General features: G+C 39.2%; 1 protein-coding gene across 3 annotated transcripts in view; it reads left to right on the top strand.

Moving 5' to 3' along the window:
- The window catches only part of stxbp5a (syntaxin binding protein 5a (tomosyn)), a 196,983-nt gene that overhangs the window by 159,217 nt on the left and 24,797 nt on the right, over positions 1-12,969 (top strand). For 2 of the 3 annotated variants that reach the window (XM_041211840.1, XM_041211832.1), the window contains one exon: positions 8,123-8,173. The exons of the other annotated variant lie outside the window; for it this stretch is intronic. In XM_041211840.1, the coding sequence (XP_041067774.1) occupies positions 8,123-8,173 (51 nt within the window). The remainder of the gene's footprint in view (positions 1-8,122; positions 8,174-12,969) is intronic. 3 annotated transcript variants of the gene reach the window in all.

The following is a 12,969-nucleotide window of genomic DNA, read 5'->3' as shown; positions in this document are numbered from 1 at the left end:
CCAGGATGCTCCTTCCGTAACACCTCTGTTGAAAACACTGCTACAGGCTGCTCGACTACCATAGGCATCACCCACATTTGTGATCCAGCTATATCATTACCCAGAATAAATTGAACCCTTGCAAGGGGCAATTTTTGCACCACCCCAATAATCACTTTGCCAGTTTTACACCTACTCTTTAAATTTACCTTCCACAATGGAATAGGTTTAGCATCTTCATGAACCCCACTTATTATCACCTGTTCCTGCAATACTCCCTCTGAACAACAAATTTCACTATCCCATAACATTAAGGATTGACTAGCCCTTGTGTCTCTTAAAATTTTAACATCTTTATCTACTCCACCCTGTACAAGACTTTCCCTTCACACGCATTAGAATCTTTAAACATTTCTGCAATCTGCTCCTCAGAATTCTCTTGGGTAAACTGTGAACACATTCCCACTTCTTTACCTATCTGATTCTCCCTGTTTTACTTGCACGCAAACCACCAGTTTTTCCTGTGCCTGAACCTCAGAACCACAGTACTTTTATTTCCAGAACTTTTCTGCACCCCAACAATTCCAACAGATATTCCCTGCAACTTTCAACACACTGACATCGTGTGCCCCGCTTTATTACAATGAAAACACCTTGATTTTTGAATACCACTTCTACCCTCAGCACCTTCCTTTTTATTCTGAGAAAAAACTTCCTGGGACAACAACTTCCCACTTTCTATTCTTTTCAGATTTGAAAGGGTGACAAAAAAAAAAGGTTTAGCTCTATGAACTAACTCATAATCATCAGCTATCTCTGCTCCTTGCCTCACAACTTGAAACCTCTGTTCCTCCACATGAGTTCTCACTACCGAAGAGATTGAATCTTTAAATTCTTCCAAAAGAATTACTTCCCTAAGAGCTGCATATGTTTTCTCTATTTTTTAATACCTGTACCCACTGGTCAAAATTACTTTGTTTTACTGTCTCAAGCTCAATATAAGTTTGTCCAGGCTGTCTTCTCATATTCCTAAATTTCTATGTATGCTTCAGGAACCAACTCATATGCATTCAAAATCGTCTTTTTTACCACATCATAATTCCCTGATACTTCTTCAGATAGTGAAGCATTTACCTCATGCACTTTACCCACCAACTGAGACTGTAACAATAATGTTCAGTTCTCCTGTGGCCAATTCATTTGTTTAGCTATCTTCTCAAATGAAATAAAAAAAAATGTTTCAACATCCCTTTCTTCAAACTTTGGAAGAACTTGCACAAATTTAAACATCTCCCCACTGGGTTCTACTCTGGAGATAAGCCTTTATTCACCTCCCAGCATCTCTTTTTTAATTGTCAACATTTTCAGTTGGAACTCTCTCTTGTTTTTCTTTCATCCTCCTCCTCCTCTGTCTTCACAATTTTTAACTCCCTTTCCTGTTTTCTTTTCTGCCTGTCCCCTTTCTCTTTCCTTTTCATCTAATTTGGTCATTTTCATTTGCAACTGAATTTGAGCCCATTCCAATGAACCACTCCTTGGAGAACTCTGTCTCTCAGGTATTCCTTCCAATTTCAAATGCTGTACTATCACTTCAATTATGTCTGGTTTCCTAGCTCCCTCAGGTAACCTCAATTGTAATTTATCCGCCAACTCTGTTAACTTTTGGATACTTTTTTGTAACTCAAACAGAGTTATATCTTCTGCTTCCCAAAAAGATTTAGCCATGGATACAGCCATTTTTGCAGTCTCACCACTTCAAAAATACCTCATACCCACTCTTGAATTCAAAGTGCTTCTCATACTCTTAACCTTAAGATTCACCAATTCCAAAAAAATTCAAGGAATTATAAATATATCCTATCAAGAGCCCCCAATTGTTATGACACAGCCGATAGTAAGGGCTAAGTTGCTCAACTCTCAGAGAGAAACTTGAAACAACTATCATAACATTTTTTTTTTGCAATTTGTATGCTTCGAGATGCAAACTTTGAATTCAGTAGTAATAAGACCACCGAGTCTTTTTTTATAAATTTAAATTAACATTTATTAATACATGAAAAGTTGTAAGCACATACATTTGTCTACAAAGTTACTAGTATAATAACTACAGAAGTCCCCCAAATTAGCCTGACTCTCAGTTACACCTCTGCTAAGTCAACAGTAAAAACTCAGATTTAAAGAGACACCTGGCAGAGCACACTCTGGACAGTCACATTAAAATGAGTTTCTTTCATCCCTGGGTCCTTGCAGACGGGCTTAAGGCTTACAGGCTGGAGGCTTCTTGCACTTGATGGATCTTAAAATGCCTCTACCTTACACACAATCTCCTTTCTCCTTTATGCATTTCTTTCTCTTTGAATGTAAATTTTCCATTGTGTATTACTAGACTTTTAATTTTACTCCTAACAATAACATCCTTTGATTCCACCAATTTTATTAGGAAGCAAAAAAAATAAACACACTACTTGGTGTCTCCTAGCTAGGTGTGGGATTTCACCCATTATTTTGAATGCTTTATTTAAAAATGCAAATTGCCCCCTTGACACCTATGTTTCTAAACTTCCCCATGTTTATCTAATTACCATTTCAAGCCTACTTCTTTCTGTACATCAAAGCCTCTGGACCAGCTGGTTTTAATCCAATTAAAACACACATACACGCGCACACACACACGGACACAGACACTACTAATCTCTATTTTTAAAATAATAATTTGCGATAGCATTATAGACGTTAATCTCTTCATGACTGGATAATTCTAGAGTTTGAGAATTTTGCAATTGTGTTGTAAAAGTGGAGTGAGATGCACAGCAGCAGTGCAAGAACTTTAAAAGAAGTGTCTTCAGATTCCATTCTCCAGTGACATCGAAGTGAGTTCTTGAAAAATTGTTTCCCTTTAGTACCACAGCTGAAAGTGTCTTGGATTTCTAAATATAAACAAAAGAGAGTGCAGGTTTCCAAATTCTGTGTCTGTGAAATTTCAGCTTAAAGGCTTTCAAATTAATCTTCCCTTGGCTTTCAAGTGACTTGAAAGAAATATTATACAGTGTGAAGAGATGTAATTTGATTTGCCCTTTGGGTCATTGTTCTCAGATCCAAATGTTAAAAGAATGGACGTGTCGAAAATTATCCAGAAATCCTACACAATATAATGAGAGAATTATAATGATCCAAGCTAGGAAATTCCATCGAAGTTTGCAGTGCAAAAAGGCCAATCAGCCCATCAATGGTGATTGGCATCTGTGGTTCCATAACGGTTGAGACAGTGAACATTGGACCTTTCACAGGAAATGGATAAATATTTCAAGTGGAGCAAGATGCAGTTGAAAATTTGGAAAACTCAGATTGATAGATGTATGTAAGGCCAGTGTATTAAGAGATGTGAAACCAACCCAGCTAAGTTAGGTTGAGATACAGATCAACTGTGATGTAATTGATTGGCAGGAGAGGCTCAAGGGACTGAATAGCCTACACCTGTTCCTTTGTACTAGGTTACAGGGCAGGTGCAGGGCATTGCAGCTAATTTTACATTGTTACTTGAAGATGCCTCTTTGTTAGTGCAATCTTATCAAAGATGCTTAAGATACAAAAACAATTTGAGAGATATTTATATACTGAATGTTTTCTGAGCTTTTTAATTATAGTATAAATCTTGACAAACTGAAGAGGAAAAATATTTTCAAATGACCTATTAATGTCTTTGATTCAAACACTTACTTTTACTGGTTGACAATTCAACGTTTATTTTTCTAATGTAACAATTGATACTTTTAATTCTGCTTGCTCCTTATTGATTCAAAGTATCTACTTGTGATTTGCCTGGTTTATTAGTTAAAAACACAAAATTTAGCCAATGAGTTACAGCTGTGACACAAATTTGAGTGAGCTGAATGAAGTGTGATGGAAAAGGAAATGCAAATATATTGTACAATTAAATAACTACATAATCGTATCTCCTCTCAACCTTTTCTCTCATGCTAATTTCGGTTTCTTAGTTTATATTGAGACATCAGTCTCAGGATCTCACTTCCTGCTCTTCTCTGAATCTTCTTCAACATATGGTGATGTTAGGATGTCCAAAGCTATTTATAACATATTATCTCAGCAACTGATATATGCAAGGCTTGAATAACATCCAGTACATTATAAACTTTATTGAGAAGTTTCATATTGATTGGGAACTTTTATTGAATAACCAGTGACAGCATCCAAATCCTTTTATTTCCTTTCCTAATGCACGTCTATACATAGGCATATTTCATATCTTCTATATCAGTGTTCATTACATTGACCTCTATTTAAAATCTATCTGCTGTTTACTTAACTGGTTTGAGTTAATGGGTCTATATTCTCTGGAATTTAAAAGATTAAGAGATGATCTCATTGAAATGTACAAAAATCTTAGAGGGGTTAAAGTCATAGTCATTTACGGCACAGAAGGAGGCCATTTGGCCCATTAGCACCATCCCAGCTCCCCTTGGAACACTCCAATCAGTCCCACTCCCCAGCTCAGTCCCTGTAGCCTTGAAATTTTATTTCCTTCAAGTGCCCATCCAGTTTCATTTCAAAATCATTGTTTCTGGCTTGATAGAGCAGATGCTGTTTCCCCTAGCTAGAGAATTTAGGACTTGGTGCAAGGACTGAACTTAGGACTGAGATAAGAAAAAATATGGTCACCCAGAGGAATGTGAATCTTTGGAATTCTTTATCCCAAAGGCTTGTAAGTACTCAGTTGTTGAGTATATTCAAGACTGAGATTTATAGATCTTAGAACAATATGGGAATCCAGGGAAATGTGGATTGGAAATTAAGGTGAGGTAGAAGATCTACAGTGATCTTATTGAGTGATGGAGCAGGCTCAACAGACCATAAGGCCTATTACTTATGTTCCCATCGCTCTTGTATTTGTCACTTGGAAACATAACTTGCTGTCACCAAATATTTTGTATTGCAATATCTCCTCAATATATTTTGGTTAAGAAATCAACAGAAACCTTGCCCTTTGGACATTCTCAAAGCCTTTTTAATTTGCTATCATCATCTTCTGTTTTCTGTCCAATTCACTAATTTGCCATTGCTTCCATGTCCATTCTGAATGTTGGTTTTCACCTGGGTACAGGCATGGTCAAGCTAAGGATCCCATTAATATAATTCAACAGTACACAAATGGCATTTAGCTCCCTCATGATCTGTTTCAGAGCCAGTCCCTGTAGAAGACATGCAGTATAATGTGTTTCAGGTCAGAACTTCCTTCAAAAGGCAAGATTAAGAAGAAATCAGTTAATGCTGTCTGGTTAAAAAAGAAAGGACTTGCAATTATCTAGTGCCTTTCATGATCTCAGGACACCACAAAATACTTTACAGCCAACATAATACTTGAACTGTAGAGAAGTGAAACAGCTGATTTATGCACAGCAACACCCATCAGCAATGAGATTTTAAAGAAAATGCATATTTTGTTTATGTAGTGCCATTTGAGGGATAAATATTGTCCAGTACACAGGGAAAACTTGCATTTATCTTCAAGAAATGCCAAGGGATCTTTTACATCACTTGAGGGTAGATGGAAATTCTGTTTAATCATTTATCAGAAAGGCAGTGCAACAGTCCCTCAATGCTGCACTGAAGTGCCAGACTAAATTGTGTTCCAGTCTCTGGAGTGGGACTTGAACCCACGACCTCCTGATTTGGTGAGAGTGTACCGGCTGAATCAGAGCTGACGCCTTAACTATTACTACTTGGGTATGCTAACCTTGGTTTTAGGGTATAAATATAAAATTTGATGTAAACATTAACATACAATTCATGCCAATTGGGCTAGGGATTTGGGGGGATCGGGGTGGTGTTGGTGATGTGGGAAATGGTTTGTTGTAAATACCAATGCTATTTTGTATTCAAATGGAAGGGGAAGAGTTGTTGGTGAATTCCAAATATGACTGCAAGAATTGCCTTGTAGTCTGGGGGAAGGGGGAGATTATTGAGTTCCAAGAACAATTGCAAGCGCTGCCTTGTATTTCAGTCGTGAAGGTAGATTGAGTTCCAAAAAGAATATGAAAAGCTGCTTTAAATACCAATGATGGGGAGATATTGTTGAGTTCCAAATATGACTGGAATACAAAGACAGTTCTTGCAACGGAAGGGGAATTGCTCCCAATTAGAATCTAAGGAATGCAGATTTGAACATTCATGTTAGACAGCTGACTTAGCAATACATAGCCAGAGCTGGCTAGACTACATAAAACACTCTCAGGTCCTGCTCTCCTCTGCAATACTGCCTACTATTCCAGGATTAATGTAGAATGGTAAGATAGTCCCTGACTTCTCATCTCCATTACAAGCTGTCTACTTAAATACCAATCCCCTCTGACTCCCAACACCTTGCTACCTTCCTTCATATCCCCTCCAAGCTCATCTTGCTCATGCAACCCAGCTTCTGCTCCCTTGACCCTATTCTCACCAAATGGTTGACCATTCAACTTCCTTTACTGGCCCCCATATTAACTGTCACTGTTAATGGTTCCTCTCCTCAGGTACTGTCCCATACTCCTTCAAATCTTCGGACATCAACCCCACCCCCTCCAAAAAAATACTTTTATCCATCTGTACTTGCAAGATGCTCCCTCATCTCTAACGTCTCTTTCCTCTTAAAGCTCTTTCAATGTGTTGTTGCCTCACAATTCTGTGCTGATCCTTGCTGCAATTCCATTTTTTGAACCCCTGCAATCAGATTCCCATTAGTTCCTCAGTATTGAAACAGCCCTCATCAAAGTCACATGACATTGTGTTACTGTCACAGTGCTAAATTATTCTTCCTCACCCTCTTGAGCTATCCACAACCTATAACTGTATGTTTACACCGTTCTCCACCAACATCTCTGTAGTCCATACCTGGTTCCCTTCCTATCTATTCAGTTGTAGGCAGAGAATCACCTGCAACGGCTTCTTTTCCCACTTCCACACCATTATCTCTGGTATTCCCAAAGGAACTGCCCATTGGCATCATCAGAAACATGACATCATGTTCTGCATGTGTAGTGATGCCACCCAGCTCTAACACCACCACTCTCAACCACTCCATTGCTGTTGATTTGTCAACCTACTTGTCTAACATCTAACATTGAATGAGAAGATATTTCCTGTAGTTAAGTATGAGAAGATCAAAGACACAAACTCCGTTCCCCAGCCATTAACTCTATCTGGTCACTAGCTGTGAGACCGTTGGCAATATTTGCATCCTGTTTGACTCGGAGCTGAGCATGCTCTTTGTCACCAAGAATACTGACTTTTAACTCTACCTCAGCCCATCTGCTGCTGATATCTTGGACCTGCTTTAGTTAAGTTTAGACTCGACTGCTCCAATCCTCTCCTGGCCAGCCTTGCATCCTCTGTAAACTTGAGCTCATTCAGACCACTGCTACCTCACACCAACTTCTATTTACACAGTACCCTTATGTTTGCGCACCTACTTTGTTCAAGGTCCGGCAATGGCACCAGTTCAAAATTTTCATCCCATGTTTTCAATTCCCTCTAAAGCCTCACCCCTTCCTACCCCCGAAATCTCTGTGCTTGCCCAATTCTGGCCTCTTGAGCATCTCAGATTTTCTTTGCTCCACTAGTGGCAGCTGTGTTTTCAGCTGCCTAGGCTCTAAGTTTGGAATCCCTCCCTAAACCTCTTTACTCTTAACTTTCATCCACTAAGGTGTTCCTTAAAATCAGCATGATTGGCCAAGCTTATGTTCACCTGTCCTAATATTTCATGTGGCTGAGAAACCATTTTTTTCTGATAGTCGCTCCTTTAAAGGGCCTTGGCACAGTTTACTAAGTTAAATAGACTACATAATTGCAAGTTGTTGGTGTTCCAATTACTGCTGCCATTACTGTCTTGTATTTCATTGAAGAGGTGGTGGGGGATAATGAGAGTTTCAAAAACGCTGCCTGGAAACTGCCCTTGTGTTCTAAGGCAAACTCTTCAAAGGGCCAGGTGTTTAGCTACTCTCATTTTGGAATCTTGGCTTGTGTTAATCCTGCGATATGTATTAAGTGGTCTTGAATCGAGAAGGAAATATATTGGTTTATGACTCCACGCTTCAGTACTGGTTTGTATCAAGTTGCCTAAACCTAACTTTCTGTGGGTTTTTTTCAGCGAAGATGTCAAGAAAACTAAGCTTGCCGACTGAACTGAAGCCCGATTTAGGTAAGTGCGGAGGCTAGCATGATACCTGGTGTTGAAATGTTCTTTGTATGTTTAAATTTATTTGTGCGTAACTGAAAACAACAAATGAGTAGTATATGTTGTTCTACTAATCTGTAAGTGCAGCTAGCACTTGTGGTTTGAATAAAACCTCTTGTTACCACGGTTATTGTAGGATGTTAAATTCTGTTCATTGAACTTAAGAAGGCAGACTCCCATTGTGATTCAGTTTAACCAGCGATTAGTCACACATATAGAGCAGCATGTTTTTTGGCTCATCCATAGCATCAGCAAAAAATACTAGCAAGTAGCCAAAGTTTTAGCAACACCTCACAGACCCAAGATTTCCACCACCTAAAAGGACAAGAGCAACAGATTCAACAAACTTCATTACCTCTGTATACCCCTCCAAGTCTCCCAGATTTGGACATGGATTGTCCCTTCATTGTTACTGGATCAAAATCTTGGAACCCCTATCACCTTAAGGGCAACTAGGGATGGGCAATAAATACCAACTTTGCCAGTGACGTCCATATCCTAAGAATACATTTTTAAGCAACTGTGGAAAAATAGCTAGAGCCCCAACTTCAATCACCATCCAATGACCCTGGGATAGGGAGGAAATCGGTCAGGATTCCCAGCGCTGATTGGTATCCAGTGAACAGGTTTGAAAAAGCACATATACAGCATCAGATTCAGAAGAGGATTGTGCTCAGCTTGAATAACCTCCCAACAATCTCTTATAATGACCACTTACTTGAGTGAGATATTGCAGGTGTTTGGCATCTCTTAGTACATCACTGTAGCAATTTCCATTTGAGCTGTGCTAGTGGTACTACCTCATGGTCACTTATTGTTGAAGTTGCAGATTGTTTTATGCTGTAGGCTTGTATCCAATAGAAACCTGATCAGACTACCCCAATTCATTTCCTTCAAGACCCTTACTTAAAGGATCTACTTGCAGTTTTCATTCCATTAACCCAGGTTGAATTGAAACCAGAGAGCAGCGTCACTCACTATCTCACTGCTATCCCCTAGGTATTAAACCCCTGTCAGAATATCTTGTAATTTTGTGTTCATGAGTGACTGGGGGGGATAGGAGTAGGGATGGAAAATCAGAACGATCCATTTAATTCTCAGCATCAGCACAGGATCTTATCCTTGCATGTTGTCACTCTGTTCTGAGTCCTTAGCCATTATAGATGAGAAACTTGTATAGCCTACCTAATCAGCAGAGGATTTAATTAAACAACAACTAAGTTTTGCAACTCTCCCTGTCCATGAATTGGAGCCAAGTTGATTCATACGCGATATACTGAGATCAAATTGAATTCTGTAGAGATCTTTTCTTGGGGCATTACAAGTGGTAATTCTATTCCTATTTTTAAGTAATCTGTAGGTCAGACTTCTCCCTGTGATGTTTATTGCTATCTGTTACTCAGCTGCCAGTTATGCCACATTGCAACCAATTCAATCGTCAGAAACAAGGTTATATTCACAGTCCTGGATGTTAAATACCTCCTTTTCTAATAGAGGCTTGTGTTATTGCTGCTGCTGGCCCAGTACTTCCTGTCACACATTGCCAGGTCCTGATCATTATACACAGCCTGTAATGCTTTTTACAGTTATTTTTAAGTACAGTAGCTGCTGCAGTATCCTATCAGATCACCTCACTCTTAATGTATATAATGATAACAATGACTGCATATCACTGAAATTATGAATAATTAAGTATTAAAATTATAGATTAAACTTTTGAGGGGTTTCATGAAGTCTTTTGGTATCACCTATCCCTTACCAGGCAAAGTGGCCCTTCAATTGTCCTGCACCCATCTCTGCCCAAGATCTGCACTTCTCAGCTGACTTATGAAACCATATTGGTATCAGATCTGCATGTTCAGAGTCTGGACCAGTAAAATTACAAAGAGGGATATAGGTGAGAACAGAGACTGTGGATCACGATTTGACTTTGATAGATGTAGTGTTTTATTTTTATTCAGATGAGAACAATGGAGTGTAGCAAGTTTGAAAGAAACTTACCTCATAAATCAATTCTGCTCAGCCTTCACAAGGGGACTGCCCCATACATAGCCCTGATCCAAGTGGGGACAGGAACAGCAACAGAATGTTTAATGGTGAGAGTAGATCCAATATTAACCATTTTCTGCCACCACCGGAGTTAAAATCAGTTCCCTGTTGTTGATCTGTTGTATTCACCCCTTTTTGTTGTGCTCTATATAGGTTCTTACTACCTCCCATTTTCCATTCTGTTTATGCTCATTATGTCACAAAGCACTTAGCCTGCAAATATTTTGGATACATAGTCACTGTTGTAATGTTAGGAGATGGGACATCTGTTTTGCACACAACAAAGCCCTACAAACAGCAATGAGATATTGACAAAATCATCTATTTTAGATATTATAACGGGTCAGTATTAGTCAGGGTACTGGGAAGAACACCCTGCTTTTCTTTTTTAAAAAAAAATCGCCACCTGAGAAGGCAAACAGGGTCTTTGGTTTCATCCAAAAGACACCACCTCATTACTGCGCTGTTTTTGTTCATGATTTCTGGAGTGGAATTTGAACCCACAACCTTTTGATTCAGGTGTGTACTACCCACTGAGCTACAGCTGACATGGTTCCTCCTCCCTGCCAACCTTCTTGACTCCTTCACCATCTCTAAATTATCAGACTGCTTGACTGACATCTAGTACTGGATGAGTAGAGATCTCCTCCAACTAAAATTACTAGAAAGCAAAGCCATTGTATTTGGTCCTTGCCACAAACTCTGTGCTGTAGCCACCAACTCCATCCTTCTCCCTGGCACTGTCTGAGACTGAACCTGAGATGAACTTCTGACCTCACATGCACCATCATGAAGACTGCTTATTTCCACCTCTGTAAAACCATTCGACTCCACCCTGCCTTGGCTCATCTACTGTTGCAACCCTCACCCATGTAGTTGTGACCTCTAGACTTGACTATTCCAAAGCACTCCTGGCTGGCCTCTCACATTCTACCTTCTGTAAACTTGAGGTCATCCAAACTCTGCTGCCCATGCCCCAAGTCACACCAAGGCTTGTTCACCCCTCATCCCATATTTGCTGGCCTACATTGGTTCCTGGTTAAGCAGCATCTTGATTTTAAAATTCTCATCCTTTATGTAGAAACCCCTCCATGATCTCAGCCCTCCTGATCTCTGTAACTGCCTACATTCCCCAGATATCTGTGCTCCTCAAAATTCTTGTCTATTGCGCACCCCTGATTTTAATTGCTTCCCCATTCTGCTGCCTAGACCTGCTCTGGAATTCCATCCCTAAAACACTCTGCCTCTTTACCTCTCTTTTGCCCCCTTTAAGGTGCTCCTTAAAACCTACCTCTGGCCAAGCTTTTCGGTCATTGGTCCTAATATCTGTTTTTCTTGGTGTCAAGCTTTGTTTGATAACAGTCCTGTGAAGCACCTTGAGATGTTTTGCTACACTGAAGGCATAGATAAAAATAAGTTTGTAGTGGTGGTGTATATGTACATGGAATGCTCCAGGTTGATGCTTTTGGGCATTCCTAGTTGAAGGAATGGTTCATATCTCCTGTCAGTGCTACCTTATGTTCTTCACTCCCCTTCTATGTTGTCAGGTGATGAGTCATTTCTCTAATAGGTCTTTAGCAATCCCCAAATGTTCACCTGGCCCATTTCTCATTGAACGCAATGAACAAGGAGAGTTTCATACCATTGTTTTGTTTTTTTTACTCTGTTCGTTTGCCTACCCCAACCTCCCAATGTGCCTTATGCACAAGACACTCGCCTTCAACTTTCCTGTTTGTCTCCCTTCTCATCCATTCTATATGTCCTCTATATTTGCATGTTACAACTTCTATCATCTAGGATTAGCCATGTCTTTTGTGACATAGTTATTGATTATCCAGCTGTTGGAGATTAGTAGCTTAATCTGTTCTTGTGTAGAAAATTTCCACCTTTTTGGAATCAGGTTTTCTTTTATTTATTAGGTTTATTACACTGTAGATATGAAAGGCTTAGCAGTATTTTTCTTTTGAGAAAAAAAGGTTTTGTTTTCACCTCATTAAGGTGAGATGTCTGTGTAGTGATGGAACAGCTTTTCCAATTTAGGCATCAGAAATTAACAAGAAGCACTTGCGGGATCAAGTACACAGCAAGCAGAAACAAAGGATGTAGGAAATTGAGAAGACAGAAAAGGACTTTCAGCTCAGTTCAAAATATTGAAGCTGAAGTGCTGAATAATGTCATCAAATCTCAAATTCAGAAGCATCCTAAACTCCAATGTGAACTTGTTCATTTCCACATAAATATGTCCATGCAAGATATGTGCAGGTTTGTGACATTGACTTGTGACCATATGCAAGTAGATTGAGAGTGCTGAAACAAATTTTATTATGGATCCTTTATAGCCAGTAGAAAGATGATACCTTTGTCTCGTTACTCTTGTTTGTTTCATTGCCAAAGTCCCAAAGATTAAAGGCTTGGATTGAAAATTTGGATAGTTTATAGGTTTTGTTATGGCAGCAGGTAGTTCATGAAATATCAGTTGTATTCCCAATTCCTCCTCATACCTTTTAGGTTACAAGTTGAATGTAAAATTCCAGTCAGCCATTTTAATGTACTATGTATTTGAAGTATCCAGTGTGATAGTCATATCATACGCTTAAGTTAGCTATTTATGGACTCTTATATCTGAAACAAGGCATCTGTTTCAAGAGGACAAAAAGCAAAAGACGGTAGATGCTGGAAGCAAGAACAGAAAAATCTGATTATGCTTTACA

This window comes from Carcharodon carcharias, chromosome 2, assembly GCF_017639515.1.
Source record: "Carcharodon carcharias isolate sCarCar2 chromosome 2, sCarCar2.pri, whole genome shotgun sequence".
NCBI lineage: Eukaryota > Metazoa > Chordata > Chondrichthyes > Lamniformes > Lamnidae > Carcharodon > Carcharodon carcharias.
This window is presented reverse-complemented; position numbering and strand designations above follow the sequence as displayed.